The following is an 18,539-nucleotide window of genomic DNA, read 5'->3' as shown; positions in this document are numbered from 1 at the left end:
CATGTGGTTTGCAGATACAAGAGTTTGGATTCATTTGGTGTTATTCCCCATCTGATGGGGGGGTTTGATTTATTTATTTCCCTTCTGTTTTTAATCTAGTCTGGTATGTCCATTGACATTTGTGTATGGCTACCATAGTCAAGTCTGTCCAATACTGTAATCCAACTGCAGATTTACTTCACTGTTAGATTTTAAATTAAATTTTTTTTTCCAAGTGGAGTTAATATTCAGTCATTGTCACTGTCAAGTGATAACATCATTTTCAGATGTCACTAGAGTCACAAGACTATGGATTGTCCTTTATGGTGTCTGGTATGGAATTGATCTTGACTTTTGCATCTGCTCAGTGATAGTGAAGTTGTCTAGATGCCTATTTATAGATATGTTTAAATGTGTATGTAGCTAACACTTAATATTATAAATAATAATGTATAGTACTGTAATCAATCACCACCTCTGTTTTAAGATTCCTGAGCTTTTGGATGGAGGGTTTTTCAAAAGCAGAGCCCATGGCATGGCCCTTGTGGAGCTCTCCCTGTGGCTCTTGGACAGTGACCTCCTTCTGATATCTCTATTTTCCTTTTGATTTCTTTCTCCATTTCATCTGTTTTTCAAAAAATAAGCAGCTTTTTCGAGTTTTCTGCCATTGTGATAGAATCTTCTCTTAATGAAATATGAGAATGAGAGGTGCTCTCTGCTTCTTCACTTATGGGGGAACACTGATGCTTTTTGAGGAGTTGAGAGCAGAAGAAAATTCACAAAAAAAACCCAAACAAGTGAAATTCAAGAGTTTGATAGTAATATATAGAGTCAATGATTTGCAAAGGCACATTTGTTCTGACAATCTAAACAATTTTGCTTTGTGATGGATAATTCCAGATGAATGTGTTCTTAAGACAGTAACTTCAACTTCTGTGTAGTGTCAGCTTTCCTCATCCTTGTGAGAGCCTCAGCCCTTTGCTAAGGCAAAGCAGATAATTGGGCAAAGCATTTTGTGACAAGCACCTCTGATGAAATACATTGTTGTATAAAGCTGTTTTTTGGCTGTGACTTGACATCTGGCCTGTGATGAAACAGCTTGGTTTGGAGCTGTGCTTGTGTGAGCAGATTCTGACATCGGTATGTCGTATTCTGTAGGGCTCAAGGGATAAACATATTATAAAATTTGTTTTTTTAGAGTAGCAAAGAGAACTGCCAGTAACTATGGACAGGAGAGATTTATTTGAGAGTGAATTTATTTACAGGAACAAATTTTGATACAGAGAAACTTCTAATCTTTTTTGTGTGTGAAACACAGCCTGGGAAAAATACTTTTACATTCAAATTATTCTTGTTAAGACCTTTTTCCATGCAGTTAACTGATTAAATTCACTCCAGTTTTACCTCCTCTCTACTGCAGAAAATAGACATTCCTGGTTTGTTTTTTTTTTTTTTTGGAAAGAGCTCTGTTTATTTCCTATGAATAATCAACTGTTATTCAGTTGCTTTTTTTGATTGCTTAGATTAATTTTTATCAGTCCCTTCTCATGTAATCTCTTCTCTTTCCAATTTGTTATGCTAATTGTGTCTCCCTGAAATCGCTCTGACTTTTTATTGTCTTTAGACTGTCTCATGCAGTGAGGCTTGATGAGTGCTTTCTGTGCTCTTAGGGCTGTGCTCAGACTCTGATTTACTGAGTCACTGAACTCAGAAGATGCTGGTGCTGGTCTGATGCTGATCTGAAGCTGATGTGCTGACAGGGAGGGTTTCATTGGAATGCCCTTATCCATCCCACCCTGGCTGTTTCACCAGCTGTGTTGGGTGCAGACAGGCTCAGGGTTGGTGTGTGCTGAAGGAGGTCAGTTTGTTGCAGGTTTTACACTAATTAACTTCTGGGCCGTGTCCTTGTGTACAGTGTAAGGTAGTTGGATGTACCAGGCAATCCTCTGCATCTTGCTTGAGTGTTTTTGCATGTGTAGCCATGTATACACAGTGTTCATACCTGTGCTACTCTTGAAGTCTCTCTCTCCATTCTTGTTTTCTGTCTTTATTAAGGTGGCAGTTTACCTTTCTGTTGCACTGCCTTATGCTTATATGTGCATCATATATATGAGCTTGTTACTTTGTTAATGCTGTTTGCATGCCTTCATTGCTGGTTGTGTTGCCCCTACAACTAAAGAGTTACTAAAACATTTATCCCTTGTGCTCTTGTGGCTGGTGATTTGTCACAATCAGAAAGTGCAGCTGAGGAGAAGCAGGGAGATGTCCCAAGATGCAGGTCCATGCTCTGCCAGTGAGGACTCAGATCTCATCTGGGGCTGCTCTGCAGAAGTGTGTTATTTATTATCTTACTATTTATTAATCAAAGCTGCAGCCACCCTGAGCTTGTTGTGCTTGTACAGGCACTGTCAATAGGGAGAGTGATCTTTTCTTTTGGAAAAGAATAAATTAGGTTTTCAGTTTCCACAGGTGTATATCTGAAGAGTGAAGATGGAGGCACTCTAAAATATGTTCAGCTAACCTTACAGCTTTGAATGCTGTTGTACACTTTCAGAGGGGAAAACGACACTTACGTGTCCTTTTCAGGGCTCAGATTTTAGAGAAGATAACCAGTGATAATTACTCTGCTTGTTCTGGGTTTTGTCATTGAGTTCTTGCAGGAACATTTGCCTGCTGACCCTGCACAAGGGCAGGATGCAATGTCAGCATTTTGGTTTGTGTTGGTGTGGGCACCTCGCCCTGCCTGTGCTGGGGGGTGACCTGTGGGCAGGTGTGTGGGGGAAGAACTCCTTGGACACTGTCTGTGCATCTCTGGGACTGGGTGCAGCCCGTGTAGGAGCCCACTGCTGTCACAATGGCTTTAATAAATCCACCAGTTTCATGGGGAAAGGAAAAAAAGCTTTTTGCCAGCAGCAGGTCTGCTAGATACACCTCTACCTCTAGTCCACAGCATCGATGCGGTGATAGTTATTGTTGGCTGTGGAAAGTTATTTCTCTTCCAGACCTTGCTGTGTCAGAGGAGATCAGTTTGAATTAATAAAATGCTCCCTAAGTTCCTCTGAAAAAAAAAAAAATCTCAAGTTTGATTGTCTTTTTGAGCTACATTAGAGAAAGGGCTCTCTCTCCTATCATGGTCCTTTGATTGCTTGCTGAGTTTCTCAATACATCCATTAACTCTGTGCAAATTCAATTACTGCTCTTGCTTGAGTTTCTCCTAGTGTCTGATAACTCAGGGTTAAATTGCTGGAAGATTACTGTCTTTGCTAATATTATGGCCCAAAAGGTATTTTGAAATACATAATTCATTTTATGGGTTAAGAGGAAAGAGCAGTCATTTTGATTAAAGTTTTTGTCTCAAGACAGAAGTTTTTTTTCCAGCTTGGTTTCCCATGGAATAAGGTTTATTCAGCAGCTCAGATGATTTGAGTGTGCTTTTGTTTGTCCTCATGAAAATACTCCTGTAAAGAATTTGCATGTATTGGCAGATAGAGCAACAAAGTTTAATGGAATGCATTTAAAAGTCCAATCTACCTATTCAGATGTGTTTCTATGATACCAGAAGCCTTTGGATAAGGTGTTCATGCCTTTCTCAGTATTGGTTGTAGAGAACTTTCTTAAATTTTGTACTCTTAAGTGACACAGCTGCCTAATATCACCAGGTCAGATGAGAATTGGAATGGCATTAATTTTAGACTATACCTCCCTCAAATGAAACTGAATTTTAAAGGAACTGTTTTGGTGTTCAGAGTTGGTTTTCCTATTTTCATCTTTTACAGTACATAGAGATCTTACAGGCCTTATCCTTTCTGAGAAACATGAATCATTTTAACAAAAATATTTATAAGCATGGGCCAGGATGTAGTTATCATAGAGTGCTTAGAAACTCTATAGTAATTGTGGCTATATTTGTAGTTCAAGTGTTTGCCTCCCCCCCACAGAAGTCAGGGAGTGAGATACTCTCAGCAGGAAAGTGCTGGAGGAGAAATGGGCAGTGGTGGTGATATGAACCAGGGAAGGAAGGAGGGCTAAAATTGACATATTGCCCTTTACCAGAGTCTTCTGGGGATGCATAAATATAGTTGTTGTTATCAATGTTTACTTGTGCTGTTTGGAAAAATTTGCGTAAAGCCTTTTCTGTTAATGCAGTGCCACCAGAATACAATAAGATTGTTTGTTTTGGAGAGAAAAAGTAGGGAAGGCAGGTTTCCAGTCATGTGAGAACATGTCATTTTTCAGAATTTTTCTGGTGTTCTTACATAATTTTTTTCCTTCTTGATTGTTAAATTTAGATGCTATATACAGAGTTAAACTATAAAACACAATATTTAGTTTCAAAAAGACATCAGAAAACTTTCACAGAAAATGTGGTTTGTTTTTTTTTTTTTCAATTTTGAAGTTGCCATCTCAAGAAATCAAATGCTGAAAATGTCACCAAAATAAATTTGCCATTCATAATCTTTTCTTTCTTATTTCACTTGGTTAAGTTTTTGGATTCTGTGTCTGATACTAAAAAGTCAGGCAGTTTAACATTCATTTCATTGTTTGGTATAGGAGAATTCTTCTTATTTCCTAGATATTTCACTTATTCAGGCATTTCTTACTTGAAAATGTCATACACTACATAACTATCTTTGGAAAATGTCATACATGGCATAACCATTTTTGGATGGTTATTTTAAGAAAGCTGTCTTTCCTGACTATCTAAACACTTTAAATGGTAAAGTTGTTGCTGAAAAATCTCAGGGAGTAATACACTCACATGGAAAAACTCCAGAAAGTCATTCATCCTCATCAGTTTTAATGACAGACATCAGGGTGTAATATATATTCATATGTTCTGTGAGAGAATATTTATTATTATAATTATTATGGTGTTAATTCTCAATTTGAAGTGTGGCATGGTTCTTTCTAGTAGAAGTTACTTGTGTCTCCAGTGCTGTAGAATTGGTTGATGTCTGAGAGGAATTGCTGAGTTGCAGTTTGGGTTGCAGGCTCCCCTGTGAGGATGGAGATTCCCTGTGTGCCAGTGCCCAGCAGTGCAGAGCTGTCCCATCTTTTAGAAAAGCACACCCATTTTTGTGGGTGTGCTTTTACAAGCTGCAGTGCAGAACACTGCAGAAGGGGTTTGCACCAGGGGTGACAGTGAAGTTTCAGTTCTTGTGACTCAGTCACAAGATTCATTTTCATACTGGGTGGGGTGAGATAGATGGACAGTGGGATGAGCTGGAGCTGCTTTGTACAGGATGGTACTGTACCGTCTCCTGCTGTCCTGGGCCTGTGTGCTGCCCCTCAGGAGTTTTGGGCTCCCAAAATTACTGGAGTGGGGTAGGATGGAAAGGATGTAGTGCATCTGCTCAAGAGTAACCTTGTGACCATGTGAGTACTGACATCAGGACGTGATGGGGAGGAAGACCTTGTGCTGAGAGGGAAGTGACCTGCTGTATTCCCATCTGCTTCACTGCATGGACAGAGAGAAAGTGAAGCAGAAAGGAGTGGTGGCAGTTTGTTTTAGGACTTACAGTTCATTACTGAATTGGAAATAAAATTAAATCCACCTTTTACTAGAGGCGTGCATTTGTAGAAATAATGAGAAATAAATAACTTCTAAATTAAGACTTGATTTTTCTCTTCCATCCTTCTCCTGAAACGTGGTTGAGCTGCACAGCAGGCCCTTGCAATTTATTTGCCAACATAAAATAAAAGAGTAACAGCAAATTATATATTCCAACTTGATAGATATTTTGATAATTCATTAGTCTTGGTATTTCTGATCATAGCTGCTTAGTTTACTTTTTCAGAATGATACATAGAATAAGTCACTTTAACAAAGGTGATCTAAAAAGAAAACCATCATGTCTTCTTTTGCCTCCAGTCAGATTTTTTCAAACACTGCAAATCAGATAGTACTGAGTGATTAGATGACTCTGACTGCAGTCCATCTTCAACAAGGACAGGATCCCCAGTGGAGGTTTAAATAGAAAACAGGAAAACACATCTTCACTGAAAGGGTGATGAGGCACTGGAATAAGCTGCCCAGGGAAGTGCTGGAATCCTCATCCCTGGAAGTGTTCAAAAGGAATGTGGATGTGGTTTGTGGGCATATGGAAATGTGTTGTGTGTTATTTGTGATTTTTCTTTGGATGTTTGTAGGGTGTTCGTGGGAGAAGTTCTGTCGCTCCTAAATAAATTAGACTATTTATTTAAGCATTAAAAATATGATTTTTTCCCCGAATGCTGAGAAAGCAAAGTGACAATAGAGAAGTAATAGGTCATTTCTGGGGTTTAAAGCTTTATCCAACTGGCACTAATGGAAGAATAAATTAATCCCAAATACGTATAGTCCTTGCCTTCCTAAATACTTGGTCCTTATTATAGATATTAGACATACTCTATTGTTTTCTGGCCCTTAAAAGTGTCCTGTAAAGCTTCCCTAGAATTTCTGGATAAAACTTTTTTGTGCAAGAGGTTTTTTGCTATGGGCCTTGTTCTTAGGCAGGAATACATTCCTCAGGCTGTGGAAACAGGCTTTTTTGTAACTTTAAAACATGTAGCTCAGGAAACAGGTTGTTTATTTGACTTTGGTATGGACGCTATGTCTTTTCATTATGAAGTGAGTCATCTGCTGTTTCCAATGCTAGAATCTTTTCTATCCATATCCACAATACTTTCCTTTCAAATGAGTTATCAATTAGGCTGTGAGAAAAATTACATTGCTAGCTAGTTGAAGTGAAGTATTTCTTATTTTGATGGTCAATCCAAGATATAATTTTTTTTTATTATTTAGGAGAAACAAAGAAGTAACTTTGAATGCTTTATTCAAGCCCAGCACAAATTTATCCTACAGCAAAACTGATGCAAAATATATAGTGTCCAAGGGGAAGTTGACAGAAAATAAAAACTTCACTTTCACTTAATGTTTGCAAGGTCATGCACACAGATCTGTCCCTGCCCTCTTCTTGTGAGGCTTACTTCATAATTTCTTTCCTGTCAACTTCAGTGAGAAATTGCCTGGTCACAAACTAAGCTGTGTCTGAGAAAGGAATATGAGAAAATATTTTTATTTGCTTTGTGAAAGATTTTGTGTTTTCTTGTTTTCTCTATACATTTTACACCTCTTTCACACTTCTGTAACTTAACAATACATTAAAAATGTTTATGCAATTCCTTTTTTTAAGGGGGACAAATTGTGAGCCAGTGGATCCACTCTTAATTTTTAGTGGCATTATTATTTTGTCATAGAAATATACATGAGAGAAAATGAGATTCCCTTATTCTGCTGCTGCTTCTCAAGAGCTGATCTTGCCAAATTGTACATAAGGAATTACTACATGTGCTCTTAAAAGTACCCTGTGGACTCTAATGTGGCAGAAAGCTGGCTCATATATTTAGTCATCTACAATTTCTTTTGAAATTGGCATTTTTTTAAATAAAATCACTATGCTCAGTTAAAATTTAATTGCTAAGCTAAGTGATCATCTGGTATATAAAAGTTGAAGATGCAGTTAATGTTTTTCTTTTGGAAAGGGGAAGGAAAGCATTAGAGAAAAGCATGTTGCAGATCTAGAACATAAAAGGCATTATGTGGCATAAGTAGAACAGTGTGTGTACTAATATTTTGATGGCAGAAGTGCTGCACTGCATATTGTTCTTGGAAGCTCTTGTGTTTGAACTGACTTGCAGAATCACATTAAAACTAAAATGAAACATACTCAGCTTTGTTGCAACAAATGTTTGGCTTATATACTGCAAGATCCATACAGCAATGGTTCAGCAATTTGCTGTCAGTGTTTCTTTTTAACTGCTCTACATAAAATGTGAAGATATATGCATTTTTATTTCTTTCTCACACCATTTTACAAATTTATTTTCTTAAGGTCTGTGTTTATACAGTAGCACAAAATGCCATCTTGTATGATGCCTTGCCTGTTAGACTGCAGCTGCTTTTGTAAAATGAAATGTGAAAGTTCAAAAAACTCTAGAAATTCAAGATAAATGTATATTTTTTGTTTCAGTGGATTGGGACATAATCAGTAGAGTTCTGTCTTGAACCCTCTGTGGTTTAGAAGAAAGGGATTTGCACCTCAGGGTTCAACATAGGCAATAGTGACAAAATACAACTGTTCTGCAAATACTGAAAATCCATGGACTTCCTTCCATTAATGGAAATCCTCAGAACTGCTTGTAAGGAAATCCAAAGGAAGAGGAAGAGGCTTGGGAGGGTCTGCAGGGTTCCCACAGGGAAGTGGAGTCTGAAGGCTGAGCTGCAGAAGACAAGAATTTCCGATATTTGTCTATTCTGCTTTCCATGTCAATCTCTTGGTGACTGGGTTTTATCCAGTTTCCTGAAGTCAAGGATAGAACCTGGATTTAGAGCCTGTGAGGTGATGCATCAAAAGTCTCATTTTTGTCTTATTTCTTAACTAGCTCTAAAATCATCTGCTTGTTTTGACTGGCTGTCCTTGAGTACTAACAGGAATGTGACTAAGCAGCACAGCCTTGGAGCCTATTGGTTGTTCTTGTGTAGATCAATTGGAAGGAAATTTAAATTAGTGCTGTTTATATTTGGAGAGTGGTGTGAAGCCTTGGAGCAATTTTTTTGTTTATGGCCCTGAGCTTTGTCTCTAAGGGAAATGGTAATTCTCTGATGCTGTCTGCTAGGTTCAGAATTGAAGAAGCCAACAATTTCAAAATGTTTAAAAAAATTTTCCATCAGACTTTCTGGATCTTGCAAAATGAGCTTTGGTTGTAATGAAGCTTAAAATTGGACAAAAAGTTCATCGGAGTTTAATGTATTGTGTCAAACACACAAATCTGATTTCTCTCTATATATTTTTAGGGACACTGAATTCTCAGGTCCTTTCTTAAACCAGCAAGGACTTGTGTGAGTCAGAGTAACTTTATATTTTTCAAGCAGGAACCTTTGACTTAAAAAATTGCTTTTACAGTTATACTTTTATAGTACCTTTTCTAAAGAAAGTTTGAATTGTCATAGTTACATCATGTGATGCTTTTTTCCCTTTTTTTGCCAACCAGGGAGACATACTACAGCTGTCTTCATATAAACAGTGTATAAATCAGCAGAGTGCTACTTGGATTCTTACATTTCTAAATATGTCAGAAAATGTCATGAGTTACGTTTATTATTTACCAGCTGTGGATTAATTTCTTGAGTCATGCTGCTGAATCTGCAGGAATATTAACTTCACTTGTGGAGATCAAAGGTGATTAGATATGATGCAATAGTGCTGCCTCTTCCCCACTTGTGTACTGCTGCCTACAGAGAACAGTTCCTTTGTCATACCAACCTGGTGGACCTGCAGGGAAAGGAAAAAAGGGTTTGAATTGGTTCCCTGACTTTGAACCAATTATTGACCTCTATTGTTCAAATAAAAATAAATGAGGTGTTCTTTTTGTGCCCATGGAGGTGGTGCCTCTCTCAAAAGTCCACTTGGCACTGCACCAAGTTCTGCTGGCAATTTCTGAACTTGAACCATTTCAGTGACATGGATTTCTCATACCCAGGGAGAAAATACAGGCTGTCTGTTTGTCTTGCTTCAATGAGATCCTTTATTAAATAGCTGGTAATGTATTAGTCCTTCTCATAATTTATGTTTTCAAACTGACTTTGGTACAGTATTTTAAGAATTTACATTTGAATAAATTGACTATGAAAATATGATGGAAATAATAATTTATATTCACTTCATTCCATTGAACCCTACTTTTGCTGAAGTTTGTCTTGTTCTAGTAATCAGCAGATGGTTTTAGAAAGGCTCCAGAATACAGTCTCCTCTTTGCACAGTTGCTTGTGGTTTTCTTACACGATTTATCAGAAGATATGAAGAGCCTCCAGATCAGGGCAGTCTCTTTGGAGAAGTGAGAAACTCTCTCACTTCACACTCAAAGTGATGGCAACCTGTCCTGCTGCTCTGCCATGAGTATTTTAGTGTAAAAATGCTCATGCTCAGGGCTGCAATGAGATTCTCTGTCTTATTCCATTTCTACATGGAAATCTTGGCCTCTCAGAACTGGAAAAAGCTGGGACATTCTTTTATATTAGTTTTAGAGATATAAGAAAGAAAACATTTTTAATCTTCTGCATAATACTCCCAAATAATGTTAGTAATGTGGTTAGGAAAATTGTATTTTATAAAACAAAATTTGTAGATAATTAGATTTTATCTTGTTTCAAATCCAGGGGCCTACAGCTGAGTTGTTTAAAAGTATCTGTGTACATAATCTCTACTTGCTGTGTGTATTTTTTGTATGTCCAATGTTCAAAAGAGGCAACTGAAGTGTTCTGGATGAAGCTTCTCCCAGTGTCAGAATCCATTAATTATGTATCAGTTTTCCTGATTTACTTCATGCAAGTCCATAATCAAAGCAGAAGTCATTTATTTTGACCAGCAAATGAATAGATTCACTTAGAGTTGATTACTTCTAAATGCAAATTACTCCTAAATGCAAACACTTCTCAGATGTGTTCTAAGTAACATGATAAAATAAGTTTAACAAAGTCTGGATGGAGCTAGTTTTCCTTCTTAGCCACATTTACTGCATGTTTTTCTGGGCATGAAATTGCATTGGATTTGGCATTTATTAACTCCAGAGAATGCGAGAGAGGAACAACAAATGAATTTTTAAGTACATCAAGAGGCAGAGTAGTAACCTGTATGTCTGTATTAAGTCAAACATGCTGTATGGGATAAGGTCATTGATCTGTGAGCTCTGTTGAGCTGTCATTTGCTGCCCAGTCCTATTTGCAGAGTAAGGAGTATTCTGTCTGAGTTTGCCTTGTGGTATTGGACTCTTAATAAATGAAATGTAGACTGTCCTGAAAAAACATCCCCTGTGAAGCCAAAGGAGTTGTTCAAGTTTGGGTGGGATGCTGATGTCAGAAAGGAATGTGCCCAGTGGTTGTGGGGTGAAAAGCAGATTCAGGGAACTGGTTTATGTTTGTGTTGGCTTGGTGCTCAGACATTCCTCCTGCTCCCCACACAGTTCTCAGCTGTGCTCCTGCCAGTCCTACCAGCTTCCTTAGCAATTTTCCTGGGGGCTTCCTTTGCTGCTCCTGGAGAAACTATACAGAAACTCCATCAAATGCTTCATCAGACAAGTTCAGTGTCCTTCTGTGCATTCACTTTGTACCTTTCAAGTTTATACTCAGATGTGGTGACCTGCAAGCTATAGGTAGGGTCTGGAAATACAGAGAAGCATTTAAAAATAAGTAGAATGGGTATGCTGGCATATTGAGCTTTAGTTTTCTCTCTTCATTCTTTATTGTTTAGATTTTCTGTTAAGTTTCTTTTCAGTGCATCTTTTTGAAACTACAACCCTGCACTTGGACAGCCTGACCCTACCTATCATTGCCCAATAAATCAGTGTACTCACAGCATCAGTTGTAAAATATCTCGTTTCTTAGTTAAATAGCTGCAGTGCTTTAAAGGCTGTGGAACTAAAAGCCTTACAGTGTTTCATCTTTCTACCAAAAAAGTCTTCATGTGGTTTTAACATTAATAACAGGGAGACATAATTTACCATCTTGTGGCAGATTCCTGGCTTGGCAGATCAGGCTTTCCTCGCAGAGCACTCAGGTTACAAGCCAGGGTGGCAGCCAGCCTGTAAAGGAGGTGTCTGCGGGCAGGAGCCCCAGTGCCCCCAGTTTCCCTGGGGTGTCTCAGCCCATTGCTCTGCAGAGCAGGGCCCCAGCCACAGCTGCTGTAGCCCTGGGTATCCCCAACCCTGCTGAGCTGCTCTGGAATTCCACCATGTGGAATTACTGGCTCTGGCAGTGTTGTTCCTGGTGGAGGTCTGTCCGTGTGTAGCCCTTCCAGAGGTGAATGAAACCCTCATTGTCTCCACTGACAAGTGGCTTTTGTCACCATGGCTTAAATTTTACTACAGACCTCTGAATCCTCTAGTGTCAATAAATTGTGTTCTGCTGCAGTGTAAAAAATGTAAATCTTCTTGTTGAAATCAAGGTACTGTGTTCCTTGTGCAGCCTTTAACTAGCAAAATGTGAAAAAAATAAATAGCTGTTATAAAAACGTGCTGACCTTCAAGTGGATACAGTTCTTGAGAAAATCCATTTCTGGAGCAGTCTTGGCACGCTTTGTTAGATCAAATTCTGGATTAAGTTTTTACTTGTTGCTCAGGTCAATCCCTCGTTTTGGAGGGTATTCCCTGGCTGGTTGCCATCCTCTGCTTAAAGTTCAGCAGAAGTAATTCAGCAGAGGCACATGTATGTCCTTTGTAAAACATTAGAGGGTTTCTAGGATGATAAATGTTGTGTGCCTGAAAGTTTTTACATTGCAATTTGAGATACACTGATGCTGTGAAGGTATGAATATTAAAGATAATGTTTAAATTGTTTTACTAATTTACATGCTCTCTTTGTATGTTTTTTTAATGTGCAATTTTAAAATACTCGATTTTCAGGTAATTTAGATGCTCTCTTGGTGTATTTTTTGATGCATAATTCTAAAATATTCCCCTTTTCAGGTGACAATGGCCAGGATTGGGATAAATGAAGGTGGCTCAAAGGAGACCTGTGAAACAATACTTTTTGCTCTCCGAATGGCCACGTGGAACCAGATTTTGGACCCCTGGGTGTACATTCTGCTTCGGAAGGCTGTTCTCAAAAACCTGTACAAGATCACCAGCGGGTGCTGCGGTGTGCATGTCATAAACTTACACATGTGGGAACTCAGCTCCATCAAGAATTCCCTGAAGGTTGCAGCAATATCAGAGTCACCAGGAAGTTCCAAACAGATAAACCTCCAGCCTCTCAGCTCTATGGGACAATAAAGTTTTACTTAGTCTATGAAGAGATGATGGAGGCAACACTCCTACATGAGCAGTACCTTAAAATGAGTTCCAAGGCTCAGTGGTTTGGCATTTGTTTTAAATTGTGAGTGGTTTGCTATTGTTGTTTGCCAGTTTGGTATTGCTACTCCTAAAGATGCCCTTGAATGTTTTAATTCACTTTTGAATATATCCCTTCCAAAACTGGTAGTGGAATGTTAAATCATCTATATTTTTCCCTTCCATGTACTAAAGTGAAGAGGGCTCTTTATAACGCTCCCCACCAAACCTTTCACCTTAACAGGTTCCTTACAAGTGCAGAAGTGATCTCCAAGATGATTTTCAAAAGGGGTAGATTTTTTCCTATAAAAGATACCCTCAAATCCTTTGCAGTCACTATTTTCTGGAATAAAGTCAAGCATCCTTTCCATAAGGGTATTCTGTGCTTCCAGGCATTGAATTTCCCAATTGTATATATAAAAGACATTTTGCTTATGTCCAGTTTATTAAATGATTTGCTGTGGTTGGTTCATTGACTTGACCTCTTAGTCATTTACTGTTCCATGAATTTTTGGGAGAGCTGCAAACTCTGCATCAGTGTTAGAGTTCCTTTCAAACCACTGGGAAAACCTGAGGTTCCGTGTGGGAGCACAGGAGCAGATGAGCTCAGCTTCCTTACATTTACATTTTGAGGTGTGCTGGGGACCTTTTAGTCCTTTCCACAAATTTTGTTGAAACTAGCAGGCATAAAGCAGTGGTTAGTCTGTGAAAACAATAGTTTTCCCCTCCCTCCCAAATGAAGGGTGATTTGGGAAGCGTTCCCTTAGTGCATGTACTGAAATTCTCGTGTGTACATCTGCCTCATTTGTAAAGGGTCACATGTGTGTTGTGAAAATATGTGTGGCCAAATGGGCACCTCTGCAGGGAACTGCTTTGGGAGCAGGGTTTTGTTTGTCAAAACAAACTGAATGCTCAGTTTTTGCAGGGTCTGTGTCTGAAGAGCTGAGAGCATTCAATAACTTGAAGGTACCAGACAATTTTCAGGACAGCTTCACATGGAAGCCCTTCACCTTTAATGCTGCTAAAATAAGCTTTGGTTTTTGTGACTGTATGCTATTCAGAAGCCAAAAAATGAGAGATAGTATTTAAAGATAGGTCTATGTTATTTTTACCTACTTAACTTCAAATAACTACATTAGCAAAGTGTTGGTATATTTGAACAAAGTAGTTAAAAACAGTTTCAGTAAGAAGACAGTCTGAGGGACCAAAACTATTCACAAAGTACAATTCATGTTGTATGTGAGAATAGTTTGTAAGTCAGAAAATGAAAACCCAAAAGGTTTAAATATTTCTTCTTTTTTTTTTTTTAAATTTTATTTTTAAAAGCTATTTCCTTTTTGTTTTAAAAAGGTTGAAAAATAAGTGGGTTAAATAACCCTGTAATGAAATGGCTTTATTTACCCTAAAGAATTTCTGTATGTCATTTTTTTTCTCAGCCATAGGGCTGTTAAATGGTGGATAGGTTTGATGCTGGTAAAAGTTCTGCACTATTGCTTCATGTGAGTTCTGCTGAAATCTGGAAGCATTCAGTTAGGGCTCAACTTGGCTTTTTCATTTTGTAGAATGTGATATCAGTGTATCTGTTGACATAAATTATTTGTTCCTTATGGAAGATTGTTGTTTTAGCAGCTACAAAATAGTGTTGGTCCATAAATTGTTGAGATATTTGATCGGTGAATGAAGCTTGTTCCATTTTGTTGTGTGAATAAATGTAGCTTATTGTTGTTCATTCTGGTTGGCTTGTAAAGCAGCAAAGCAAAGTTTATATGTATATGTGATTTCTTATATTTTGTGTACTGATACACATTGAATGTAAATTGCGAAGTCTCATTAAAAGTTACCAATCTGTATCTGAGAGTTAAGGTGTTTTTGTGTAACAAAAAAGATCCTAAGCTGTTAAAAATAATCCTTATGACAAAAAAACATCGTGCTGGATTCAAGCCAATGACCATTCCCTCGTGTGTGAAGGCAGAGAGGAGGCCAGGGAGAATTCAGGGAGCAGGTACCAGTGTTTGTACACAGCTGCTGCACAAACAGCCCAGGCATTTGGTGCTCTGAGGCAGACAAGTCATGTTCTAATGATCCATGCTTAGAAAATGCAAATAAAAGGAACTGAGGCAGTTTGGTGCTTGGGATGAAATTATTTTTATCCAAGTGTCTGCCTGTGTTTCACATACACTATGAATCCTGGAAACAAAGTGAGTTTTGCTGTTGATATTTTGCCTTGCTCAGTGCTGTGATAGCCTGCAGAGGCAGCTCAGGATACAGTCACCCAAGGATCTGTTACCACTGAAAGTGATTGGATTATCATTTCATTCCTTTCATCAGCAACGTGCTGCGTTGTGTGATTAGCAAGTTATATGTTTTATGGAATATGAGATTATTAAAAAAGTAGTGGGATGGCTTCACATTAGGATCAGAGCATTGCCCAGGCAGGGAGCAAAGGACACTGTGCTCAGTGCTGATGATCTCTTTAGAGGTTGGCTAATGATGCAAGCAGTTATGAGCTGCCTATTTACTGCTGGCAATAATTAGTGCCTCCAGAGCAGGCAGGGGCAATAAGTGCTCTGGTGGGAAGAAAGTGAATCTCATTTCTGACTAATGACTGAGGAAATCCTCAGGGTGGGAGAATATTTTAATCTAATTGGGATTTTAAGCAACGGCAGGCCATATAAGGAAGCATATTATGCTAAAATGAGGCCCTAGCCTGGCTGAATCAAGTGATGAGGAAGGAAACCATCAGTAACCAGTTGCTCATCACTGGGATTATGCAAGTACCTGTAGTTTGTTACCTGGATACAAAGATGGAGACCAAGGTTTAAGGTCTTTTAGATGTGATTCTTGAGACAAAGGGTCCACCTTGTTTGCCTATTTTCAGATTTCTGTATATTAAGTGTTTTTATTAGTTTAGTCTGATATGTTAGCAACAATTTCAGGAATAGCAATGTGTACCAGTTCTGTAGCCATGGTGATCCTTTAGGACAGGATGTTGGGATCTTTCAGATGTGCCTTACCTGCCAGTGCCTGCTCCAGGATGCTCCAGGTAACCCAGCACTCCACTGAATAACAGCATGGATCAGAAGGAGATTCAATTTTCTTGGGAAAAGTGCTCAAATGCCAAGGGAATTTACAATGCCTATGGTGACTTTTATTGCTTCCTTAAAAAAACCCCAGATGCTTTTCAGTTTTAACTTCAGCAATCTGCCACCATTAAAAATGGCAAAATTGGTCTTCCATTTCAGCAAATGACTTTCTATTAAGGGTTGATGCATTATATTGAGGAAAGTATTTACTTTTTGAACAGATGATGTTTTCCTGCTGAATGTCAGTTAATTTTGATGCTTACTAGGAAATTGTTAAATACTGTTTAAAAAGTGAAATAAGAGAGGACCTGTTTAAAATGCATTTTGTGTTCTTGAGATAACCCCAAATTTACAGCTATGGTGAAGAGTAGCTGCAAGAAAAAAAGCCAATCATGAGTTCCACTAGCCCTTGGCCATCAGTTTGTATTGAGGGTGTCTCTCAGGTGGAAAATACTGCCCATTAAAGCTGTGCTGATTGGTTCAGTAAAAACGTGCTTTGTATTCTTATAAAAATGACTTTTATAGGTATATTTCTCCTTAGCAGTGACTGCAGCAATGTGGGGAGTGGTGGTGACAGGTATTGTATGTCTCACAGGTTGTTGTCTTGGACACTGAATCTGGGCAAACAATGGGTAAAATATCATATTTGATTCTCTGCATGGAACTGCCACTATCACAGCTTAAATTTTGGTGACCATTAATATATCCAGCTGGATAATTTGGAGGGAGATCTTATGTCCTAAACAGAGCAATTCAGACTATCAAGTTAACTGTACTCTTTGCACCAAAATGTTTGCTGTTGATTTTATTCAGCTGTTTTTGGAGCCCATGCCCTTTGTGGGAGGAGCTAGTGAGCAGGACCTGCACTTGCTTATCATTAGAGAACATTGAGTGTAACTCACAGATTCTTTAACTCATACTTTCTTCAGGCTTTTGCAAGCTTTCCTGGTTATTTAATTAGGTCTCGATTTTTTTGGTGAAGGCTGAAAGGCAATGACAGTTGCAGGTTTTTATCATCTGTTATTGGTTTGTCCTTGGTAAGTAGTAATCCATACTTTTTCTGGTTTCCAGTTCACTTTAATAGTGTCTGGGAAATAAAAACAGATTTGTAGTCTGACCCTTTTGTAGCTGGTGCTCTGCTATGTGCAGATGGATGTAATGAATGCTGTCTCTGACCCCTGAGTACAAAGTTTGGGGTGGTGTTTTTTGTTTTGCTTTGTTTTGTTCCCTTAAGGGATGCCACAGGAAAAGGTTCCATCTTTCCATCTGGTTCTGGAGAAATGTAGAAGTTTATTTATTTTCAGAAAAGGTAGGCAGTGCAATCAAGGAATAGATCTGCTGGCAGAAAGAGGGATTTCAGCAGAGTCTGAAAATTGTGCAAGCCCTAAACCATTAGGTCTCAGTACAATTTATTCATAAGGATCAGAAAACAAACAAACATAATATTTGCAGCAAATTACAGGAAGAATTAATAGTACAGAAATGCCAAAGTTCGAGTCAATCAGAACTGCTTGCTGTAATAGATCTGACCCTCCTCTTGGGGGAAAAGGCTTCCTGTAAACACTTGAGGAGCTCCAAGTGATGATGCTTTAAGACCAGACTCATCTACTTCACTTGTCCCTTTTGACTGCCTCTTGTAAACAAAATGACGTCTGAAGTGATTGGACAATGTTTAAATATTAAAAATACAATTTCAGATGCAATTTAAAAATTGTTTATAATTAGGATAAGTTAAAGGGTGACATAGATATATGAAAAACTTGGTTTCTTAACAACACATTCATGGAGTCTTTAAAATAAGTTGTGTGGCTGCAGGAATATAAACATATATCTATCTAGCTGTTTAATTTCAGTACCATGGTTGCAAAATAAATACTTTCTACAGAAGTTTACAAAAATAAATCCATTTCAGTTCTTTTGAAAACCACCAACCTTACTTTATGTAGGAGGTTGACAAGTTAAAATATTTGAGGCAAAAAATTGTTACCGTAAAACATCTGTATGAAGCAGCTACCCTTCCCAGCAAAATTTGTGTGTGTATCCACTTTCTTCTGAAGGCAGCAGCAGAAAAATGCTTTGATTTCTTTTGTAAAATATGCATAATATATTTGTAATCTGAAACAAATTCTTTGTTAGATTGCATGTTCCAGTCCTCTTTTCACTTCTCATGCAGAAGGCAGAGCTGTGTGAAGCGAGGGCTCCTGCAGGGGGATGTGGAACAGTCCATGCCAAAGCAGCCTGGGAGCCTTGGGTGGAACTTCTGCAATGGGCAAGTGAGAAAGTCTAAGCTGAATTCCAGGATTCAAATTTGTTTTTATGATTGCTGACAAACAGTGACTTCCAATAATTTCTAGGATACATTATTTTTTATGCATGAAGCTCCCTAGGTGCTTGAAACACCATGTGCTATCTGCTGCTCCTGTGTAACACAGGGACATGAGGAAGATGAAGAAGACAGAATTTTGATCCATGATTGCCCAAAGCAATTCAACCCCTCTTTTTAAAATGGTCATTTGACATCTTTCATCTCTGTTGAAGATATTCTGTCATTAACCTGAAAGAGGATAGATTTAAGTTAGATATTGGGAAGAAATTCTTTCCTGTGAGGGTGGT

The 18,539-nt window shown here is 38.3% G+C and overlaps 1 protein-coding gene across 8 annotated transcripts in view; it reads left to right on the top strand.

The window, feature by feature from the left end:
- PTGFR (prostaglandin F receptor) overlaps positions 1–14,693 on the top strand; it is a 46,869-nt gene extending 32,176 nt beyond the window's left edge. For all 8 annotated transcript variants that reach the window (XM_079313449.1, XM_079313446.1, XM_079313448.1 and 5 more), the window contains one exon: positions 12,481–14,693. In XM_079313449.1, the coding sequence (XP_079169575.1) occupies positions 12,481–12,786 (306 nt within the window). In that variant the 3' untranslated portion in view covers positions 12,787–14,693. The remainder of the gene's footprint in view (positions 1–12,480) is intronic.
- Positions 14,694–18,539: the final 3,846 nt, after the last annotated feature.

Source organism: Erithacus rubecula, assembly GCF_903797595.1.
Source record: "Erithacus rubecula genome assembly, chromosome: 10".
Lineage (NCBI taxonomy): Eukaryota > Metazoa > Chordata > Aves > Passeriformes > Muscicapidae > Erithacus > Erithacus rubecula.
This window is presented reverse-complemented; position numbering and strand designations above follow the sequence as displayed.